The sequence below is a fragment of the Xenopus laevis genome, chromosome 3L (genome assembly GCF_017654675.1).
Source record: "Xenopus laevis strain J_2021 chromosome 3L, Xenopus_laevis_v10.1, whole genome shotgun sequence".
NCBI lineage: Eukaryota > Metazoa > Chordata > Amphibia > Anura > Pipidae > Xenopus > Xenopus laevis.
Genome location: NC_054375.1, coordinates 143,979,167 through 144,002,317, shown reverse-complemented (window position 1 = coordinate 144,002,317; position 23,151 = coordinate 143,979,167). Strand labels below are relative to the sequence as shown.

The following is a 23,151-nucleotide window of genomic DNA, read 5'->3' as shown; positions in this document are numbered from 1 at the left end:
TAGATAAGGGCTTTCCTTCCTAAATGCCATTGCTCAGTGCAGTGTGCCCAGTGTCTGATAGCGTTTGGTAAGGTTGCTGAATGAGCAGATCATCATTATCATCATCATTTATTTATATAGCGCTGTCAAGATACGCAGTGCTTTGTCAACATAGCAGATCTTTTCCCTCTTTGGCCACCCACCTGCTGGGCTAAATTGTGCTGATTGTTGGGCTTCCAGGCCAACAAAACATTGGGGGGTTTCCAGGCCAACAAATCACACTGCAGGCCTATGAAGAATGATACTGTGCTGATATCACTTAGGCATGCCATTAGAAAGCTCCTATACATGGGCTCATAAGCTGCTGATGGGGATCGGGTGAGTTGTTTTTTTCACTCCATGTATAAACAACTTTATGGTAAGGGATGTGTTATTAAATGGTGTCCTGAGGCAGGCCAGGGAATTAGCAGTCAGAAACAGAAGACTGACAAGTAGTGTGATCATCTAGAAAACTGAAATAATAAGGTTGGTGTAATCAGAGGGTCTGATAAGCTTCTCTGAACTCCTAGTTACACAAGACCAAGGGACTGGCAGGCCAGCGACTACCAGAGTCTGTTACTGGCAAGTGCTGTGTAGCCCTGTCCTTGCCAACTACCCTAGGGCAGGCAATAAGCACAGGGCACACTAATAGATCTGGACTGAGATCAAAAATGGGCCATGGCATTCACAGTATGTAGAGGCCCAAACAGCCCCCTACAGGTGCAAACATGGTGACTGTCTATAGCAGTTTACCAGAACCCTGCTGGCAATTGTCAGAACCCAGAGATTGCCAGTTTGGGCCTATTCCCCCACTTGCAACTTTGAATGATGCACAATTTGGGGAATGAAGGGGATAGGAGGATGTCTATGTGTAGCCCTCTGCCTGCCTTAAGAATACATTGCTGCAACAGCCCATGTATGGGGAGGATTAGTGATAGATTATCCTACTGCACCCCAGCTGTTGTTAAACTCTCAGCATATGGATACATGCGGTACAGATTAGTTTCCGATTAAGAACTGCAAGACATATAAAGACACAATGCTGCAGGCTGAGTTATACAGGGAACTCTGAGTATCACTCATGTATTATAAGGGATAATGTACCCCCTACTGTAAATGATAAGGATATTAGAAGTCACTGAGGGGTTGTTCTGTGACCATATAAAGGCACAAGGCTGCAGGCTGAGTTATACAGGGAACTCTGAGTATTACTCATGTATTATAAGGGATAATGTATCCCCTACTGTAAATGATAAGGATATTAGAAGTCACTGAGGGGTTGTTCTGTGACCATATAAAGGCACAAGGCTGTAGGCTGAGTTATACAGGGAACTCTGAGTATCACTCATGTATTATAAGGGATAATGTACCCCCTACTGTAAATGATAAGGATATTAGAAGTCACTGAGGGGTTGTTCTGTGACCATATAAAGGCACAAGGCTGCAGGCTGAGTTATACAGGGAACTCTGAGTATCACTCATGTATTATAAGGGATAATGTACCCCCTACTGTAAATGATAAGGATATTAGAAGTCACTGAGGGGTTCTGTGACCATATAAAGACACAAGGCTGCAGGCTGAGTTATACAGGGAACTCTGAGTATCACTCATGTATTATAAGGGATAATGTACCCCCTACTGTAAATGATAAGGATATTAGAAGTCATTAAGTAGTTCTGTGACCATATAAAGGCACAAAGCCACAGACCACAGGCTTTCTACAGTTCACAGTGGCTTCTTTATAGTTTACATATGGGTATACTTTGTGAACAATAGGCATAAATGAATCTAAAATGAAAAATGTACATTCGTGAAATATATGCATGAGTGGATATCATCCCCTGAGTAGTAATAGTGGCTTATCTAGTTTTTTGAACCCCTGACCTTTGCTCAGTACAGTAGCTTCTGACAGCAGCCTGTAATGATGACCCTTTGGCAGGAGCAAGGGTGAGCGACTGATCTGGGAGGAGAAGGCTTGAGTGTCAAGGGGGACTGTTCCTGTAAATTTATTTTTATAACATAAATAAATCATGAGAAAAACCTTCTCTGTAATATATAAGTTTATCATAGGAAACTGAAGGTGACCTTGGAGTTCCATGACTTGTATACAATCATTCATCCTGAGACCTTGTTCATTTGTATGATCATACTCATGGAACTCCTGGGTGAATTTTAATATATTTCTCCATTACAATAGGAGTATAGTGTTTGCCAAATATTCCATACATTGCAGTGCCATCCGATTATACAAATGTAATATGCAGAGGTTTACAAGAATAACAATACTACCAATAATGAGAACTATTCCCTATTCATCCTAGAGGAGGATCACTAGTCCAGAAGTAAAGGTGCATACCCTGGTTCATTTACATTTTATCTCCACCCACAATTATTTAGTGTGAGTGTTTTTGTGATGATTATCACCTCTCTGCTTTGGGTTTGGGAGCAATGCTAAGTGTGCAGTAAAATGCATCTCAATACATTCAGTTCTACTGCAGAAAGATAAAGGTCAGGTCAAAATAGTCAAATCTTCCCCTGGGATTAGCCAGATGAGAATGTTTTTATTCTCTTTCCCCTATGTAAAAGTGTTTTGTCTGGTGCCAAAAAAAATTATGACCTATGGAAAATCTATGGCGAGGTTTCAGGTATTCTGTCCAAATCACAGACTGAAAATGTGCCAAATTTAATTTTTTAGAATCAGAAATGTTCTTAGAATGAACTGTCGCCTTCTTGTAACGGAGAGAAAATATTTTCATGAATAACTGTGAAACTCTTTGAAAAAGAGTTAAATGTTAGTAAATCCGTTCATAAAATCCAAGAAAATGTTCTCTTCTTCTACACTTTGCTTTGTTACACTGAAACCCTGGTGTTGCTGGTCTTCCTTGGAGTATATATATATATATATATATATATATATATATAGTGAATAAAGTACCCCCCTCTTGTAAAATATAAGGATATTATAAGTTACTGAGGAGTTTCATGACCATATAAAAACACGAGGCCGAAGGCGGAGTGTTTTTATACAGGTCATGGAACTCCGAGGTAACTTCTAATATCCTCATATCTTACAAGTGGGGATACTTTATTTATTATAATACATAAATTTCAGTGAGTCATGTGACAGACATGACATCAGAACTCACCATTTATAACTGATGACATCAGAACTCATCGTTTATAAGGATATAATTTACAAGATATTCATGGCTTTTGTGTATTATATATATATATGTTTTGTATACCAGCTTCTCTATAAAATCCAGTAACAGCCGTGATAAAAGAAACTGGTTCCATGTATAGTGTATAACATCCCTGACAAACACTGAAAAATAAATGCAGAGTAAACATCAAGGGGCAGATTTACTAAGGGTCGAATATCGAGGGTTAATTAACCCTCGATATTCGACTAGGAACTAAAATCGTTCGACTTCGAATATCGAAGTCGAACGATTTAGCGCTAATCGTACGATCGAAGGATTATTCGTTCGATCGAACGATTAAATCCTTCGAATCGAACGATTCGAAGGATTTTAATCCAAGGATCGAAGGAATATCCTTCGATCAAAAAAAACACAGGCAAGCCTATGGGGACCTTCCCCATAGGCTAACATTGAGTTCGGTAGCTTTTAGCTGCCGAACTAGGGGGTCGAAGTTTTTCTTAAAGAGACAGTACTTCGACTATCGAATGGTCGAATAGTCGAACGATTTTTAGTTCGAATCGTTCGATTCGTAGTCGAAGTCGTAGTCGAAGGTCGAACTAGCCCATTGGATGGTCGAAGTAGCCAAAAAAACACTTCGAAATTCGAAGTTTTTTTAATTCGAATCCTTCACTCGAGCTTTGTAAATCTGCCCCCAAGTATAGCATAGTATAGAGCAGTGATCCCCAACCAGTAGCTCGTGAGCAACATGTTGCTCTCCAACCCTTTGGATGTTGCTCCCAGTGGCCTCAAAGCAGGAGCTTATTTTTGAATTCATGGCTTGGAGGCAAGTTTTGGTTGTATAAAACCCAGGTTTGCTGCCAAATAGAACCTCAATGTAGGTTGAAAATCCACATAGGGCATACCAAATTGCCAATCACAGCCCTTATTTGGCACCCCAAGAACATTTTTCATGCATGTGTTGCTCCCCAACTCCTTTTACTTCTGAATGTTGCTCGCGGGTTAAAAAGGTTGGGGATCCCTGGTATAGAGTATGTCAGAAATTCATTTTGGGAAGCTAGTGGAAGCCCTCACCTAAAATAAAATACATTTTCCCCAAAATATAAAGTCACGTGATTACATGAAACAGATACAGACTAAGGCTAGTGTCTCTAAATAAAAAAAAAAAAACAGTGTTTCCTTGCTTTATTTCTCTTCACTGTCCTCCTCCCTGCACTCTAGTATTGTCACCGGGATTCCATGTGACAATAGGGTTGCCACCTTTTCTTGAAAAGAATACCGGCCTTCCTATATTTTTATGCATTTTCCCTATTAATAACATTGGGATCAAGCTTAATCTTTACCGGCCAGGCCGGTAAAATACCGGGCAGATGGCAACCCTATGTGACAAGCGCATCTTGGCATGGAAGGGGTAAAAATGCTCAGACTCAGATAAAGGAGCTGCAAATACGTTATACATAGAGTTGCCACCTGGCCTGGTATTTTACTGGCCTGGCCAGTAAAAATGATGCATTATGTCAATGTTATTAATAGGAAAAAACAGCAAGAATATAGGAAGGCCGGTATTGTTTTCCAGAAAAGGTGGCAACCCTAGTTATAGACACAGCAAATCATTGCTCCATCCTCATTGCCCAAGTGTCTGAATGTATGTGAAATGTTTCAGTGACATCATAAATAAATATAAATGTCAAACTTGTGGAATAAATAAATAAATATCTATAACTACTTGGGATTTCTTTCACTCACTGTAGTCCTGGAGATGCTGCACATGTTGGCTAAACCTGAGGCTTCATTTAGCAGTGCTTCTTCCAGGGAGATCAGCTCTGAGCTCTGCAGGTCCCGTCCCCTCCCTCCGTCAGCTGATCTCTCAGCCGGCTGCCTGTGTCAGACTAGGCATTGTTGACAGGTTTGGCAGTTTTCCAGCCAAATTGGGCTACTAAATTAAAGCCCAGGCGGGGTTTGAAAGTACAACCTAGTCAAGGTCCGGATTTGGGCTACTTTTTGCTGGTTTGTACTTTGGAAACCAGCCAATGTTTTTTTCTTGCCCTAATGTGCCAAGCCTGCGTCTCCCAGTGCATGTTGGGTAATGTAGTTTTTGTATAACAATTTTTTCCAACTGCCGAGTTTAATGTAAGACTACAATACCCAGCATGCAATGGGACTGACTTGTGTAGAAGTCGGGAGTTACCAGATTTTGGGCTCTGTACCCAGGGCAGCCATCAGGGGGGGACAGGGGGGAGAGTTGTAGGGGGCCCTGAGGGTAAGGGGGCCCTGGCCACGCCCCACTTACTTGATTAGCCGGGCCCCCCATCTTTCTGAGATTTGCTGACTTCGGGAAGGCATGGACGTTTAAGGGGCCCTGGCCACCAATTTTCTTATAATGGGGGGGGGGGCTGGCCACCAATTTTGGCCATCAATTTTTTTTCTCATGTAGGGTCCTAGCCACCAATATTTTTTAATGGGGGGGGGCCCTGACCACCAATATCTTTTTATTTTTTATTAACATGTGGGAATCCTAGCCACCAATATTTTTTTTGTTTTTTTACTGTGTGGTGGGGAGGGCGGACCTGTAGGTGGGGCTTGCGGTGGGCGCAGCCCAGGGGGCCCAGTAAATTTTGTTGTACGGGTTCCTGCGATTTCTGATGGCGGTCCTGTCTGTACCCCACTCTCCCGTCCCTCTTAAGCATTCTTACATTTTCTGGTGGCTTTCCTCAATTTCAGAAAATTTGGGGGCAAAAATCTGCTGGCCACCAAAATTTCTAGAGGTTTACCAATGTATTAGAGCCTTGTGTGACCCCTATACCTCCTGGGCCCCCCTCTGTAGTTACCACCCTGGCGGTGGTCGAATCTGTACCATTTTGCTTCATGGAAAAATTTGCCAAACTGAAAATTTGAAAAAGGCATTTTTTTCATATGAATTTATTTAATTTTTAGACTTTTTTAACTGCACATATTCTGCTATTTTTTGTGCTACTTCTGAAGTGCCTCTTGGCTAGTTTTCGGCTGGTTTTGTAGCCGACTTTGGCTGGTTTTGAAATTTAGACCTGGCAACCCTGGACTACGGAGCGGCAAGTGAAACAAAGTCACTGCTGAATTAGTCTTTCAAATGCCCCAGTTAGCCTCCCCAAGCCTTCATTAAAATCAGCCCATGGAGATGGGAGTGGAAAAACTCGACTGGCCTGCATGAAAACCAATAGCATGAACTAGAGTCCTGCAGCGGGTCAGGTACCTGCGAATTACCCGTACCTCCCAACATTTTGGAAATAAAAAGAGGGACAAAAAATTTGTTGCGCGTAGCCCCTAATTACCATGTTCATTTTACAAAATTTGGCAGGTTATGAAAGTGTTTTTTTTTCAGTTCTTACATTTTTGCTAATGAAGGTGAATTGCCCTTTAAGCTGTGAGTCTAACTTCTCCCAAGGGACCTGTTATCTATATTGTTACAATTACGTATTTGCTTATTTCAAAATTGTTACAAAAGTATCTTATCTGAGCCTCGTGGCTGTTCTGGGCTGTCTGCCAAAAGCCAATTAAGTTAGAAACATTGTTTCTTTTTTTAGCTGTTCAGTGCAGAGAAAATCGGGACTTTCCACTACAAACAAGGGTCTGCGGGTTGAGTGGGACTGTCCCACTGAAAACGGTTGGAAGGTATGGTTACCCGCAAAAAAGGTGCCCTGCAGGATGAGGGTAGGATTTTTGGTGCCGGTATAGATTTGGGTTGCGTGTCTCATCTAATCTTATGTTTTATTGTCTATATTTTACTCCTTTTAAAATTTTACAAAACTTTTTTTTCTGTCCAGCCCACTTTTGCTTTTGTAGCTAAATAGAAGCAATCCTGTTTAATAACCTATTCCAATATCCAATGGAAAGATCTACCAGGAGCGGCTGTTATAGCAATGGAAAGAGGGAGGTGTCCGAATTACACATACCATATAAACAATGTTGTTTTCATGGCTGTAGTGGATAATTAGTGCCCTGCAAACCAGTGTTAATATAGCTCCATAGTACCCAATACCCTACTGTAAGTACTGCTATTTCTGTTTGAAGTCGAGAAACCATTATGCAATTATGCAAGGAGTCTCAGTGTGCAGGAAAGCAAAACAGCTGCAAGTCAGCACTTTACAGACATTATTCACAACACACACATCAGTCACATGTACTTGTTTCTGCCTATTGATTGAATCTAGTTCCTGTTAGGAGTTTTCTGCATTAGGAGGCACATTTATCAAGGGTCGAATTTTTAATTCATGTGAGTTTTTTTAAACTCCCCTGAACTCCCATAAAAACATTTTCTTTTCAGCTACAGAATGAAAATAGAATGGGAAAATTACAATTAGATCAATGTATTAAAACATGACCCATTTGCCCATAAATAGTCACCCACTGCAACCAGTTTTTTTTTTTTTTTTTAAAAAAAGTGGCTGGGGATTGGTTGCTTATGGCTAACATGACAAGTAATTACCATGTTCATTTTACAAAATACAAAGGTTATGAAAGTTTGAACATATTTCTGTGTTTTTTTCCCCAGTTATTACAGTTTTGCTAATGAAGGTGAATTGCCCTTTAAGCTGTGTGAGTCTGACTTTTCCCAAGGGACCTCACCTGGGAATTTCTATGAAAAGGTGGCAACCCTACCTACACATCACTAGGGTTGCCACCCGTCCGGTATTTTACCAGCCTAGCCGGTAAAACACCTGCCAAGGCCGGGCCGGTATTACAAATTTACTGGCAATGTAGCTGCCGGTAAATTTGTAATACACCTAACAAAAGCCTGCGGCCTGCCCCCAGTCTGGTCAAAACGTGCCTTTTCTCCGGCTTTGCATGCCGTGGCTCTGTCTGCTTTGATGTCAAGATCCGCCCCATCCAATCGCGTACAGTGGCTCCGCCCCCTTTGCCATTATGCCCTACCCCATTTGACGTCACGGCCCACCCCTTTGTTCCCGACCCCTCCACTGGCCGGTGGAAAGTTTATTAACAGTAGGGATGCACCAAATCGACTATTTTGGATTCGGCCGAACCCCCAAATCCATCGCAAAATATTTGGACGAATACCGAACTGAATCCGAATTCTAATTTGCACATGCAAATTAGGGGTAGGAAGGGGAAAACATTTTTGACTTTTCTTGTTTTGTGACAACAAGTCACGCGATTCCCCTCCCTGTCCCTAATTTGCATATGCAAATTAGGATTTGTTTCGGCTGGGCAGAAGGATTCGGCCGAATCCGAATCCTGCTGAAAAAGGTTGAATCCTGGCCAAATCCAGAACCGAATCCTGGATTCGGTGCATCCCTAATTAAAAGGTGACAACCCAACACATCACTTGGGCACCATTAAACAATCTGCATAAGTTATATCAGAAAGACCTATGTCCCAAGGCTTCTTTGTAGTAAAAATAAATTATTTATTAATTATCAAATTAAAAAGTTTTTGGTACATACTGACCTCAGATTATGCGTTTCGCACCCTCCGGCACTTAGTCATTGGTGTCTCTGTCGGTGGCACATTGAACACAGAATTTAAATCCAAGGAATCCCACCCCTTTTCTCTTAAAACCAAAAGTCTCTCTCTCCCCTTTCGTATCCGCCCCATGTTATGGAATTATGTTTATCCTACAAAACTCCAAATCGAATGAATTTGTGACGGCTTTTGTAACTAATACTATATTTACAACAATGGAAGTTTGTGCCCCGTACGAAACGCGTAAGGTGGGGTCAGTACGTACCAAAAACTTTTGAATGTGATTATTAATAGTTTCTTTTTACTACAAAGAAGCCTTGGGACATAGATCTGATATAACTTATTCACTGTGACTGACTCTGGGACTGGGACTTGTCCCTCCACACAAATCCGCCTCATGGACTCCTCCTGACTAGAAAACCATTAAACACTCCCCAAGGAAACACAGAATGTTCATCAACACTATAGCTTTATTTCTAAATCACATGACATTTCAATGACGTTTTTAAACAGAGCCATATGATATTCAATTCGACTATATTTCAGGGCTGCTTTCTAACCACCACCACATCAACAAAAGTTGAACAAGATGGCAGCCAGGCTACAAACAACTCCATATTGTATCGACTGACTAATCAAAGAACAAAATGGCGGCTGGCGGCCGGCGCCACTTCATAAAGTTTTGTTGAGCGAAAAAAAAAACGTATATTTTCAATAGGATTCGCTGCTGACGTCATTACCGCGGCCGACCAATTAGGCGCCGAGATCACCTCAACAAAAGGCCCGCGTCTTCCTTGTTCTAGTCTCGGCCTCCGCCTTCTTTTTTTATTTTTCCACGCCCCTCACGGCCAGCGAATCAACTGCAGCAAGTGGCGGGAGCTGGCGTTGCGGCTGGCCAATCAGCGTCGGTGGGCGGAGTATTGCTTTACTAGGCCTCGTCTACTTGGGCTGGTGGGTTCGGTCGGGTGACGCACACGTGGAGCAGGAGCTGCAGCACAGTAAGAGGTGAGAGCCGTCAGCTTTATAATGGAGTGGATAGGGCGCGCTGTAAAGGCCGGGATTATGTATGTAGGGGGAATGGAAAAAATATGAATCTGAGATCGATATCCATTGTGTGGAACCGGGACTGTTCCACCTGCAGGACTCCCCTTAAGAGGAACGCTATGGACCATGGTTTATTAGGGATGACCGGATTTAAGTAATTGAACAGGAGGGGGCGGTAGTCGGCGGGGCCTACTGCTCCTTATGAATGAAAGATTTGGCGGGGTCGCTGTAAAATACGCTCCACACGTACATTCTAGAAAGCGGTGACGCTGCTTCCCGGCCCTGGGGTAATACCGCGCTCCTAGTCTCTGTGAGGTCACAGCGCGCGGCCCGTTGAAACCGGAAGCGCTGACCTGGAAACGGCGATTATCCCCACAGGTTTATGCCTCAACCGGAAGTCGCGTACACAAATGTGTGGGAAAAGGCTGAGGCTTCTCTCGACAACCTACACTTGTGTTTTATAGACACGGAGGCCATGTTTGTTTTGTGCACATCCAGTCCTTCCTATAAAGTAGTGACGGTGCTCTTTCTCTCCAGGCCCAACAGCCTTTAATGTCTGACTTGGAGATGATAGTATGCCTTGTATTTGTATTAATACTTGTGCAATAAACTTTCACCCCCAGATCTCACCCCTTCTTTCATTTAGGGTTTGTCCACACGAGGAGATTCGGGGGGATTTTGTCGCCTGGCGACTAAATTGCCTTGTCTTCTGAGCGACAATCTCCCCGAACTGCCTCAGCGTGTTTTCCCATAGACTACAATGAAAAGTCTCCTGCGCTAAAGCACACACGGTGATGCGTTTTCAATAGTCGCCCAAAGCTTCCCCCGAGAGGCTTTTGCGCAGGCGACTTTTCATTGTAGCCTATGGGAAAACACGCTGAGGCAGTTCGGGGAGATTGTCGCTCAGAAGACGAGGCAATTTAGTCGCCAGGCGACAAAAACCCCCCGAATCTCCACGTGTGGACTGACCCTTACACTCTGCCACACAACTGGCTTCAACCTGGCATTTTGGAGGTTCCTACTTGACCCAAATGGCAATTTTTCCATGGAACATAATTTATATGTATTTTTAAGCCAATATGCAGATCAGATTCCCAAACTGAACTCCAGTGTCACTTATATGTGGTCCCTTCAGAAAACCCTCCCCTGCTGTTCTCTAGTTTGGGAGACTGGGCTGCATCTTGTCCTACGATAGTCCATACTGTCTTTGCTTTTCAACTGCCAATGACATTTGCAGGCCTGGGGACTCTGTTGGCGCGAGGAAGTGGTTTAAATTTATTTTGCCCAATTTACTGCCGCCTTTAGAGGCTCATAGAACCCGGCGGACGAGTCAGACAAAGACAACTTATACACGCGCTCCCCAACGCTCATTGAGAAACAGGTTGAATTCCACTTATGGCAGAGGTTTTGCAATGGACGCTTCCCTCATTGTGGTACTGGCTGTTATAGTAAACAGCGGACGGCGGTATTGAAAACCAGTCGGGGAGAGATTTGGTTTTGATAGGGGTGATTCACTTTTAAGGTAACATTTATAATGTTATAGAACAGCCAATTCTAAGCAACTTTTCAATTGGTTTTCATTATTTATCTTTTTTTGTTGACTCTTTCCAGCTTTCAAATGGGCGTCACTGACCCCTTCAAAAAAAAAAAAAATTGCTCTGCAAAGGCTACAAATGTATTTACTTATTATTCCTCCTCTTTCTATTCAGTCCTTCTCCTATTCATATTCCAGTCTCTTGTTAATAGCAATGCATGGTTGCTAGGGGTATTTGGGCCTTAGTTACCAGATTGGATAAGATGCAAATTGAAGAGCTGCTGAATAAAAAGCTAACTCAAAAACCTTCAATAATGAAAAATGAAAACCAATTGCAAATCGTCTCCCTACATCATAATAACGGTTATATCGAGGTGAACAACCCCTTTGAAGTGTGGTGCCAAATAAGGGCTGTGATTGGCTGTTTGTCAGCTGCAATCTGGACTGCCAGCCAACTGGAGGTTCTGTTTGGCAGTACAACTGGTTTTTATGCAATTAAAACTTTCCTCCAAGCTTGCATTTCAGAAATAAGCGCCTGCTTTTCGGCCACTGGAAGCAACATCCAAGCAGCAACTTTTTGCTCATGAGCCACTGGTTGGGGATCACTGCTAGAGATAATGCAAAGAAACAGTTCTTTGTGACTGTGTATATGCATATAGGTACATGGGCACACGTGGATTATATCTTTGAGATCTGATTAGTTGACACGTATGTGAGAAATGGGCTTCTGACTCCAGTTGGGCATGGACACACTGCATCCCACTGATCACTTGAGCCCCAATTCAGCAGTGATTTGGCTGCAGTGGGAAAATTATGTACTAGTGCAAGTGCCCACATTCCTTAAAAGGAGAGTTAAAGAAGTAGGTAAAAATGTTATGCATGATTTGGGCTTCTGTATCAGCCCAAGGCAACCACAGCCCTTTAGCAGTAAAGATCTGTGTCTCCAAAGATGCCCCAGTAGCTCCCCATCTTCTTTTCTGCTGATTCACTGCAAGTGTTCTGTGCTGCTGTCACTTACTGAGCTTAGGGACCCACTCACAATATACAGTACTCATAGAATAGAAATGTCACAATATAAGGCTGATTAGTAATTAATACAGATAATTACTACATGGCAGCACAGAAACCAGTACAATTAGCATCGGAATTTAATAATCAGCCCTGTAGCATCAGTTTATATTACAGGGGAAGCTCATTTTCTGCTGGATAATTAGTGAGGAGCCCTAAGCTTAGCTTCTCAACAGCCAATCAGAGCCCACTGAGCATGTGAGTGTCAGACACTTTCCAAGATGGTGACCCCCTGTGACAAGTTTGAAGTCCTGGATCATTGCTGCTATTGACAAGCTGAAACTTTAGCCTCGTGCAATAAGTTCACTATATAAAATGACAGTTTTAGCCATTTTCATTTTAGGGTTTTCTTTTCCTTTACATTGCACCTTTTGAGCACAGCAAACTGATTGTTTATTTTAGGTTTGCCTCCACCTCGGTTCATAATTCTAATTTATGTAATGCCATGTTCTTGGCCTTGAGAGGCTACAAATAGTCTAAGTAGAACTAGTCAGGGCTGCTTGGGATTACGGCAGCCCCAGAAGCACCACCTAAACACACATCACGTATCTTGGCCACTGACCCTCAGACGCAACCAGGTTGTATAGTCTGAATGGGGAACTGGAAAGATCAACCGCAAATCCTGTTGACTTGTTTGTACATCACTGTTTACCTTTCTGCTGTTTAGATTGTCCAGTGTTTGTGGAATTGTCTCCAGGAAAACTCTCGGAGTTGTAGCTGAATTACAGGCTAAATCTCCTCCTAAATGTCCAATTTTGTTTTTAATTTGCTCTAATTCTAGGCACTTCTTTCAGATTCTTAACAAAGTGGCAGCGCTCACTTCTACATGTAAATTGAATTTAACTGCTTTATTATTACAGGCGGTGTGTGAGATTATTTTAAAATACTAGTCGGTAAATTAAGAATCTCGTTTCTCGCACACAGTAAATTACTTCATGTTATTGGGAACAATAATATGAAGTAATTTACTGTGCGCGAGAAACGACATTCTTATTTTACCGACTTCTTTCCGATTCAAGACTGGCTTAAGCTATGTAAAACTTTCAGCAAGGGAACAGCTTTGCTACTCGCACCTTCTCTGATACCTGTTCTTTGTCCCAAGAGAACAATTGCTCTGTATTCACTAAAGGGCACAGATTCATTTTAGTTGTTTGTATGTTTCCTGGTTTGTCCCCATTCACAGGACTTTTTCTCCGGGTCAGTAGCAGATGTAGTGACTTGCTTGGGTGTGCATTATGCAGCTCTTCCATAACCCCATTTATAGTAACATAATTAAAAATATTGTTCAGTATAAAAATAAAAACTGGGTAAATACACAGGCCATGCAAAATAATAAAAAAAAAAGTATCTATTTAGTTAGTAACATATATAAAGGCTCGGAATGATGGATTTTGTTCCATTGCAGACATCATGACAGAACAGGACGTTGAAAATGAGCTGTTGGACTACGAAGAAGACGACGAGCCTCAGGCACCTGCTGAAACTGCAGCTCCCATCGCTCGAAAAGAGGTGAAAGGCTCCTACGTGTCCATCCACAGCTCCGGCTTCAGGGACTTCCTGCTGAAACCCGAACTTCTCCGATCCATCGTAGATTGTGGTTTTGAACATCCCTCTGAAGGTAAAGCAATGTCTATGCATGGGCTTTAAAATATCTGCCAGCAGAGGACCATACACAAGTACCTGTCGTAACTTTTTTTTTTTTTTCCTGGATTTTAAAGTTGATTCCAGGTCAACACTTATCTGCTTTTTTTTTAGGTCACTTACCCCAGGGATTTGGCAACATCTTGAATGCCTTAATGGCTGCTTTATAAAAGGTGTAGTCACTATGAAAATGCAAATGTGTATTTACGTAACCCAACCAATCAAAGTTACTACCACTGTTAAAGTTAAAGGTTGTGTCCTTGTTCAGGTCACTGTCCCCAGCAGTTTGAATGACTTAGTTTAGTAAGAGTTGTGAATCGGACCTTAGACATAAATATTTATGCAGATGTAACTTCATTAATATTACTTTAAGTAGCCCAACCAACTAGAAAGCTACTATTACTACAAGTGTTTTGCCTTTCTACAACCTGTAAGGTTGTGTCTTTGTTTAGGTCCCTGTCCCCAGCAATTTAGCAGCAGTTTACCTTAAAGCAGACATGTCACACAGACATAAAAAGCTGTATAATAAAAGTCCTTCTTAAATTAAACCTGAAATACAAATTCTTTCTTTTTTTATTTAAGCATTCATAGCTGTTGTAAACTCTTTTAAAATCTCGGCTGTCCATCAAATATTGCTTGCCCCTCCTCTATGCCTTGGGCATAGAGGCAGGGCAGTCAATTCCTTGCACTTTCCATTCAGCACTTCCTAGATGTCACCGCTCTCCCCACATTCCCCTGTTCTCTTCACCATTTAATTGTGTAGCCAGGACATGGGGATGGACATCAGGTCCCCCATTCTGGTGCACAAACAAGATTCTGAGATGACGCAAGGCTTGTCTTCATAAGTGTCCCCAAAATGGCTCCTGCCTGCTTGCTATAATTACGAATTCCCAGACTGATGGAAACAAGATTCAAATCATTTTATACAGTTTAATTAAAGTTCTTTCTGCTTGACTAACATGAGAAAATAGAATTTGGAATAATTTTTAGGGTGATGGGTCCCTTTTAATGGCGGCTTAATAAAAGGGTTAAATAGGAACAGGCATTATTTTGTCTGGAATAAAACATGAATGTCGGGAAGGCTAGTAATTTGTCCGCATTGGTCCCTGGACCAATCTCTTGAGTTTGGATAATTCACAAATGAGTTTTGACCATAACATTTTTTTTTTTAAATTTTCTATCATCATTTATTTATATAGCGCTGTCAAGATACGCAGTGCTTTACTGCAGCTATAGCAAACAGGGAATATACGACCCTTAATAAATCTGCCCCCTGCGGTCTACTCCTACTCTAATTCCATTGCTCTCCCACCTTTCTTCCAGTCCAACATGAGTGTATCCCGCAGGCCATCCTGGGTATGGACATCCTTTGCCAAGCGAAATCTGGTATGGGCAAGACCGCTGTCTTTGTCCTGGCCACCCTGCAGCAAATTGAAGCAGTGGAAGGGCAAGTGTCTGTCCTAGTCATGTGCCACACGCGTGAGCTAGCGTTCCAGATCAGCAAGGAGTACGAGAGGTTCTCCAAATACATGCCCACTGTCAAAGTAAGTCATTCAGACGTTTTCTGCCTTCATATACCGGCATTAGATGTCTCTGTGTATATCCATTAACATGAAATAAGTTGGGTGCCTGTTCTAAAATGAAAACATACTTAACCCCCTTAAATCTCCCTATTGCTCCCAGGTGGCAGTTTTCTTTGGCGGGCTCTCTATTAAGAAAGACGAGGACACCATACGCAAGAGCTGTCCCCATATCGTTGTTGGAACACCGGGCCGTATCCTGGCGCTGGTCAGAAGCAAAATCCTGAATTTAAAGAACGTGAAACACTTTGTGCTGGACGAATGTGACAAGATGCTGGAGCAGTTAGGTGAGGATAATGGAGGGGGAAATGTTCCCTTTAGTAAGAAATGCCCCAGGTGTTGTTCACCTTTAAAGGAGAACTAAATCCTTAAACTTAATATGGCCATATTTTGAATACTGAACTTATTGCACTAGGCTAAAGTTTGAGCTTGTCAATGGCATCAATGATCCAGGACTTCAAACTTGTCACAGGGGGTCACCATCTTGGAAAGTGTCTGTGACACTCACATGCTCAGTGGGCTCTGATTGGCTGTTGAGAAGCTAAGCTTAGGGCTCGTCACTAATTATCCAGCAGAAAATGAGCTTACCTTGTAATATAAACTGAAGCTACAGGGCAGATTAATTTTTTATGCTAATTGCACTTTTAAAGGAAAACTATACCCCCAAAATGAACACTTAAGCAACCGTTTATATCAAATTAAGTGACATATTAAAGAATCTTGCCAAACTAGACTATATATTTTAGTAAATCTTGCCCTTTTACATCTCTTGCCTTGAGCCACCATTTTGTGGTGGTCGGTGTGCTGCCTCCGATCACCTGACCAGAAATGCTGCAACTCTAACAGGAAGAAGTGAGGAAGCAAAAGACAGAACTCTGTCTGTTAATTGATTCATGCAACCTAACATGTATGGTTTGTTTGTGTGCACCGTGAATGATACAATCCCAGGGAGCGGCCCTTGTTTTTTTGAAATGGCAATTTTCTATTTATGATTACCCAATGCCACATACTACTAGAAAAGTATATTATGAAAATGGTTTATTTACATGAAGCAGGGTTTTACATATAAACAGTTTTATGCAGTATCTTTTTATAGAGACCTACATTGTTTGGGGGGTATCGTTTAACTGTTCAGAATGTTGCACGCTTAGTGATGTTGATATTCTATAATGGTTCCTATTTTGTAAGTTCTAAAGAATAACATTTCTGACTAGGGGTCCCAGTTTATTTGGAAACTTAAAACTCTAGGCTGGCACTCCACTTACCCATAAACGACCCTTTCATATAAAGGGTAACTAGTCCTGCCATAAGCAGTGTCCTCCCCCCTGATTCAGCTTGTGTCGTATGAATCCAGAACACAATGTAAAATGTTACACAAGGGGTTTAGGGATGGGGGGTAAAGATGTTTAATGCAAGTGCACTTCTCAGTCACTCACCTGTGGATGAAATTGTGTCCCTTGTAGACATGAGAAGAGACGTGCAGGAGATCTTCCGTCTGACGCCCCATGAGAAGCAATGCATGATGTTCAGCGCTACCCTGAGTAAAGAGATCCGTCCTGTGTGCAGGAAATTTATGCAAGATGTAAGTCGTTCAGCTGGGACTCGCCATCGCGGCCCCTAATATTTTATAATGGTCTGTAATTAACATTTTGTTTTCCTCCCCCTCCTCTGTAGCCTATGGAGGTATTTGTGGATGATGAGACAAAGCTAACGCTTCATGGTCTGCAGCAATATTATGTCAAGTTAAAGGACAGCGAGAAGAACCGCAAGCTCTTTGATCTACTGGATGTACTAGAGTTTAATCAGGTAAGTCTTTATAGATATAATAATCTGTATTCTCTTTATAGATATAATAATCTGGTTTCTCTTTATAGATATAATAATCTGGTTTCTCTTTATAGATATAATAATCTGGTTTCTCTTTATAGATATAATAATCTGGTTTCTCTTTATAGATATAATAATCTGGTTTCTCTTTATAGATATAATAATATGGTTTCTCTTTATAGATATAATAATCTGGTTTCTCTTTATAGTTATAATAATCTGGTTTCTCTTTATAGATCTAATAATCTGGTTTCTCTTTATAGATCTAATAATCTGGTTTCTCTTTATAGATATAATAATCTGGTTTCTCTTTATAGTTATAATAATCTGGTTTCTCTTTATAGATCTAATAATCTGGTTTCTCTTTATAGATTTAATAATCTGGTTTCTCTTTATAGATCTAATAATCTGGTTTCTGAATATTGTGCTCTTGCCTTTCCCTGCTGCTCTCTTGGCACAATCAAGAGAGCAGAAGGGATTATGTATGTCTTTTAGGGTTCTTAAAGACGAGTGTTTTTACCTGCGTTACGGTTTCATGCGTTCAGCCGCAGGAATAGGCGCACAAGTTATTTTCGATGGGGGTTGTATTTGCACAGAAGCATGTAATCGCTGAATGCAGGTAAAATGCAACGTGCTGAGTCCCGACCTGTGTTTGGCGCTTAATGCGTCTGTGCATGTACAGCCCCATTGAAAAGAATTCTGTGCGTCTACTCCTGCGGCTGAATGCATGACATTGTAGCGCAGGTAACGCTCGTCTGTAAGAAACCTTAAAGAGGTTGTTTTCAGATAGATCACCAGAAATAACGACACTTTACAATGACTTTTTATCTTTCATTTTGACAGTTTTTCTAATATTGAAGTGTAAAGTGTCGCTTGTCACCTTCTAAAGCAACTCTGGGTGGGTCGCCGACCCTGTAAACTGTTCTAAATTGATACATTTCTTATCTTTGTCCCTGCTGAGCAGAATCTCTGGGTTTCATTACAAAATTGATACAATAGTTGCTAATACTCCAGAGATGCTGCTGAGAAATGTATCCACTAAATGTTGCAAAAACACCAGAGACTGAGACATTCAACTTTAAACTTAGATTTTGGAAAAACAGTTAAAAATAAATAATGGAAAGTAATTGAAAAAAGTCTTTCTGGGGAACAATCTGAAAACGATTGAACTGAAGGAAGGTGAACGACCCCTTTAAGACTGCCTGGCTTCTGCTGCATTGTCTCAAAGGTCAGAACCAGCAGTGCAAATCACAAAGGGGACATACTGCCTCCAATGGCAATTACATTTCCACATGTTTATTAGGGATGCCCAGGATTCGGTTCGGGATTCTGCCTTTTTCAGCAGGATTCGGCCGAATCCTTCTGCCTGGCCAAACTGAATCCTAATTTGCATATGTAAATTAGGGGCGGAGAGGGAAATCACGTGTCTTTTTGTCACAACAAGGAAGTAAAAAAATGTTTTCCCCTTCCCAACCCTAATTTGCATATACCGAGTTTGGTATTCGGCCGAATCTTTTGCAAATCCAAAAAAGTGGATTCGGTGCATCCCTAATGTTTATAAACCTTTATACTGGAAGCTCAGTTCGTGTTAAACAAAATTGCGATTTACATTCCTTTATCTCCAGGTCAGTGAATGAGTTTTTTTTATTTATATATTTTTTTTCAATTTCTGTTTGAATGTGTTTGAATGTGAATTAGTGTAACGTGTAATGTCTCGCGCAGGTGGTGATCTTTGTGAAATCGGTGCAGAGATGTATGGCTCTTGCTCAGCTGTTGATTGAACAGAACTTCCCTGCGATCGCTATTCACAGAAACATGTCTCAGGAGGAGAGGTCAGTGCTGGTGCCTTTATTACACTCAGAGGCTTCTGCTAAGGCGGAACAAACCAATGTCTAACGTTTCTGTAACTTCACATTTGGTTTGTCCTTAAGAGCAGTGTTCTGCATGTGCTACAAATGTTGCCAAAATGCAACTTCAAGGGTCGAATTTCAAAGTAACGGGAGTTTATTTTTTTTAACTCCCATAACTTCGAAATTTGAATAAAAACTAATTTATTTAAAAAAAAAAAAAAAATTCTGCGGGTGAATAGGCTGCATTCAATCGTTTTTGGAAAATCAAATTTTTTTTATTTTTTTTTGAAAATACTTCGAATCGAATACAATCTTATTCGGTTCAAAGTCCTTCAATTAACTCCTGATAGGTTTTAGGTGGTCACCCCATAGGCTAAAACGGAAGGTTTTAGATGGTGAATGGTCGAAGTTTTAAAGACAGTACATGATAAATTTTGATTTTCGAATTTGGACTATTGAAATTCATTTAGACCCTTGATAAATCTGCCCCCAAGTGTTAACATGGTTGACCCGAAGCCCATTTAGTCCGAGACACTGGAATGGCTTTAGTTTTTGCTGGAACCCATCCTGAAGGCTAATTAGAGTGATGTCTGGGGTAAAGACTTTCTCCTAGAGGTTCTGGGGTACAACAGCAGTCTGTCATGTCTGTAGCCATGGTTCACCTTTCAGTTAACTCTTGGGGGCAGATTTATCAAGGGTAAAAAAATTTTTTTTATTTATTGTCAAACTTGATTAGGGAGTTATTCAAATGAGATTCAAGTTTTTTTTCAAGATTCCATACTCTGGCCTTTTAAGAATTCGACCCTTCGCCACCTAAAACCTGCAGAATACCAGTTTGAGTCAATGGGAGATGTCCAGGGATCAATTTGGGGTTGTTTGCAGCTTTCCTGACAGTTTTTTTTTATTTTTTTTTTTTCCCCTCGAATGAAGGTTTTTTTTTTTTTTTTTTTTTTTTTTAAATCCTAACCGAATTTGATTCGAGTTCTCTGGACGGTTTAATTCATCTGTTTTAAAAATTTGTGTTTTTTTTTTTTTTTTAATACATTTAGAATTTGAGAGTTCAGGGTATCAAAAAAAACAAAAAAAACAAAACTCGTTTTATAGAACTAAAACAAATGCTCTGTAAGGCTACAAATATATTTGCTACTTTTTATTACTTTTTTATCTAGTCGGGCCTCCTATTCATATTCCTGTCTCTTATTCAAATCAATGCCTGGTTGCTAGTGTCACTTGGGAGCCTGGCAACCATATAGCAAACTCGAGCTGCTGAATAAAAAGCCACAAATAAGAAAAAATGAAAAATGGTCTCATGATATCTCTCTATCATACCAAAAGTTAATTTAAAGGGGAACAATCATTTTAAGGGGAACAATCGTTTTAAGGGTATCCCTGAAACCCCCCCCCCCCCCCCCCCCACTGTCCAGCTTTAACACGGCCCATCTGCTCTCCTGGTTCATATTGCCCTTCTCCATGTTTGCAGGCTCTCCAGATACCAGCAATTTAAAGACTTTCAGAGAAGAATCCTGGTGGCCACGAATCTGTTTGGCCGAGGAATGGACATCGAGCGAGTGAATATCGTCTTCAATTACGACATGCCCGAAGACTCTGACACTTACCTGCACAGGGTGAGTGCGACCCCCCCCCCACACACACACCTATCCCTTGTATTTCATGTAATGGCTCCAGGTGATACAACAACTTGCCATTTGCTCTTGTAGGTAGCCCGTGCAGGAAGATTCGGCACAAAGGGTTTGGCCATAACTTTTGTGTCCGACGAGGAAGATGCCAAAATCCTTAACGATGTTCAAGATCGGTTTGAAGTGAACGTGGGAGAATTGCCTGAAGAAATAGACATTTCCACCTACAGTAAGTGCAAGAATCCAAATATTTAATCCATCAATCTCCCACTCGCTTGTTTATAGTCGGACGTATAGTTAAACTACAAGTTCATTTTAAACCCTACACATAGTGCTGCATTTACTACAGCGGCTGCACAACAGATGCAACAGATTGCAGGGAGAATATGAAATTAAAGGAGACATATAAATGAAGAAAACCCTAATTTTGGAGGCTGATAGTCTGGCTTTTACATGTTCGCCTTCCAAACACTTTTTTCAGTTCAGTTGTGAAATAGTGTTTTTTTTAGTTTTTTTTTTTAGTTTTTTTTTTTTAAAGTTTACAGCATGTCCCGGTTACAATTTTGCAACATTGAGTTGATCCATTTCTCAGCAGCATCTCTGGAGTATTCGCAACTATTGTATCAATTCTAACAGCTGCCTGTAATGAAACCCAGAGTTTCTGCTCAGCAGAGACAAATATAAGAAATGTATCAACTAAATGTAATAACTAAAGGCATCCATTTAGAACAGGTTACAGGGTCGGCGACCGCCTCCCAGAGCTGCTTTAGAAGGTGAAAACTGACACTTTACACTAAAGTATATTAGAAAAAATGACGCATAGAAAGTCGTTGGAGGGAAAAAGTCGTTATTTCTGGTGATCTATCTGAAAACAACTAGTTGTTTGAAGGCGAACCACCCCTTTAATAAAAATCTTTAAAGGGATACTGTCGTAGGAATACATGTTTTTTTTTTTCAAAACGTATCGGTTAATAGTGTTGCTCCAGAAGAATTCTGCACTGAAATCCATTTACTGAATGGATTCTTCTCATGACAGTGTCCCTTTAACAATAGCCCCTTTATTGGAGGTCCATATAGATGTTCACTGGTTCCCGTTTTATAAAAGAGGTGGGTGTGTCCCTTGCCAGAAGCGCAGTAGGAGGGATTATTTGGGTTTATGCCGAAATATTCAATAAATCTGTATAAAACAATATACAATTCTTCTATATATAATTAAGTATAAAGCACTGGTACATTTATTTTTTTTTTTTACACAATGTCTCCTTTAAGGGAAAGTAATGAACAAAAGTTTTTATTTTTAGAAAATAGAGAGGCATAAAGCTTAAAATAACATTGAAGCCAAAGAACAACAGACGAGTGATTCCCAGGTTAGGGCTATAAAACTGCCAGTCTTTGAGGCTACAATAAACTCTCTCAAAAAAATAAAAATGCTGAATGTGGTCCAACTGCTTCTACCAGAGAAGGTTTTGTCCATCGACTGATTGCGGCAATTTTCTATTTTTTCCTCTTTCTCCAGTTGAGCAGAGCCGATAACCGCCTCCTCCTCCCCCGAGTTGACCGTGGCGCTGGCCTCCATTCTGCTCCCTTCGTCTGCCCGCGCACCCATGCAGGGAATGAAATGTTTTTGGTTTTACTGTTTGGGTTTTTTATTAAATGTTTTTGTTTTTGTGTAAAGAAGGGTAAAAAAGATTAAACTTTTTTTTTATTATTAAAAAAACTTGTTCTTATGAGAAGCGTTTCCCAACATTTTTTTTTTTTCTCCATTTGTGTGAGAGGTTGTCCGGGGGGCTGCATGTGACAGATGGGTGCTCCCGCTGATGGCAGTTTTTCCCACTGCAGGGAAGCCTGTTACACCGCTTTGTTTGCTCTCACGTGAGAAATCTGTAGGTCGTATGTACAATAAGGACCTCCTGCAAAGCAACACGTAGACTTGAACCCTTTAGATGCTGGGTCGGATGCTTTTGCAGAAGCAACAGTTCAACAGTAAAGTCTGTTGTAGGTACACGTGAAGTAAGTGCAGATAACGGCCATATTGGAGACCTCTTCTAGAGGCTGGAGTCCTTGTTCGTATTCTTGTTCTGCAGGGAAAAGACAGTTATGAGATCTAGGAGCTGTATTTAGTTACTGGCGTATTTACAATATCTAGGAGCTGTATTTAGTTACTGGTGTATTTGCAATATCTAGGAGCTGTATTTAGGGACTGGCTTATTTACAATATCTAGGAGCTGTATTTAGGGCTTATTTACAATATCTAGGAGCTGTATTTAGGGCTTATTTACAATATCTAGGAGCTGTATTTAGTAACTGGCGTATTTACAATATCTAGGAGCTGT

The 23,151-nt window shown here is 41.0% G+C and overlaps 3 protein-coding genes across 8 annotated transcripts in view; 1 reads left to right on the top strand and 2 right to left on the bottom strand.

Moving 5' to 3' along the window:
- The window catches only part of pkn1.L (protein kinase N1 L homeolog), a 52,157-nt gene extending 47,042 nt beyond the window's left edge, over nt 1–5,115 (bottom strand). For 2 of the 5 annotated variants that reach the window (XM_041587192.1, XM_018253631.2), the window contains exon 1: nt 4,927–5,109. The gene's annotated coding sequence lies outside the window, so the exon portion shown is untranslated. Of the gene's footprint in view, nt 1–4,926 lie in introns of all 5 variants that reach the window. The other 3 variants (XM_018253633.2, XM_041587191.1, XR_005966399.1) reach the window with 2 other exon arrangements.
- A 4,506-nt stretch (nt 5,116–9,621) lies between these two features.
- Nucleotides 9,622–22,548, top strand: ddx39a.L (DEAD-box helicase 39A L homeolog). The gene is given in 10 exon segments (NM_001087264.1): nt 9,622–9,642; nt 13,689–13,901; nt 15,248–15,468; nt 15,608–15,791; nt 16,968–17,086; nt 17,179–17,310; nt 19,054–19,163; nt 20,662–20,806; nt 20,900–21,047; nt 22,335–22,548. Coding segments are annotated over 9 exon segments (1,284 nt in total). The 5' UTR covers nt 9,622–9,642; nt 13,689–13,693; the 3' UTR covers nt 22,352–22,548.
- adgre5.L (adhesion G protein-coupled receptor E5 L homeolog) overlaps nt 22,094–23,151 on the bottom strand; it is a 51,550-nt gene continuing 50,492 nt past the window's right edge. For both annotated transcript variants that reach the window (XM_041587195.1, XM_041587196.1), the window contains one exon: nt 22,094–22,896. In XM_041587195.1, the coding sequence (XP_041443129.1) occupies nt 22,864–22,896 (33 nt within the window). In that variant the 3' untranslated portion in view covers nt 22,094–22,863. The remainder of the gene's footprint in view (nt 22,897–23,151) is intronic.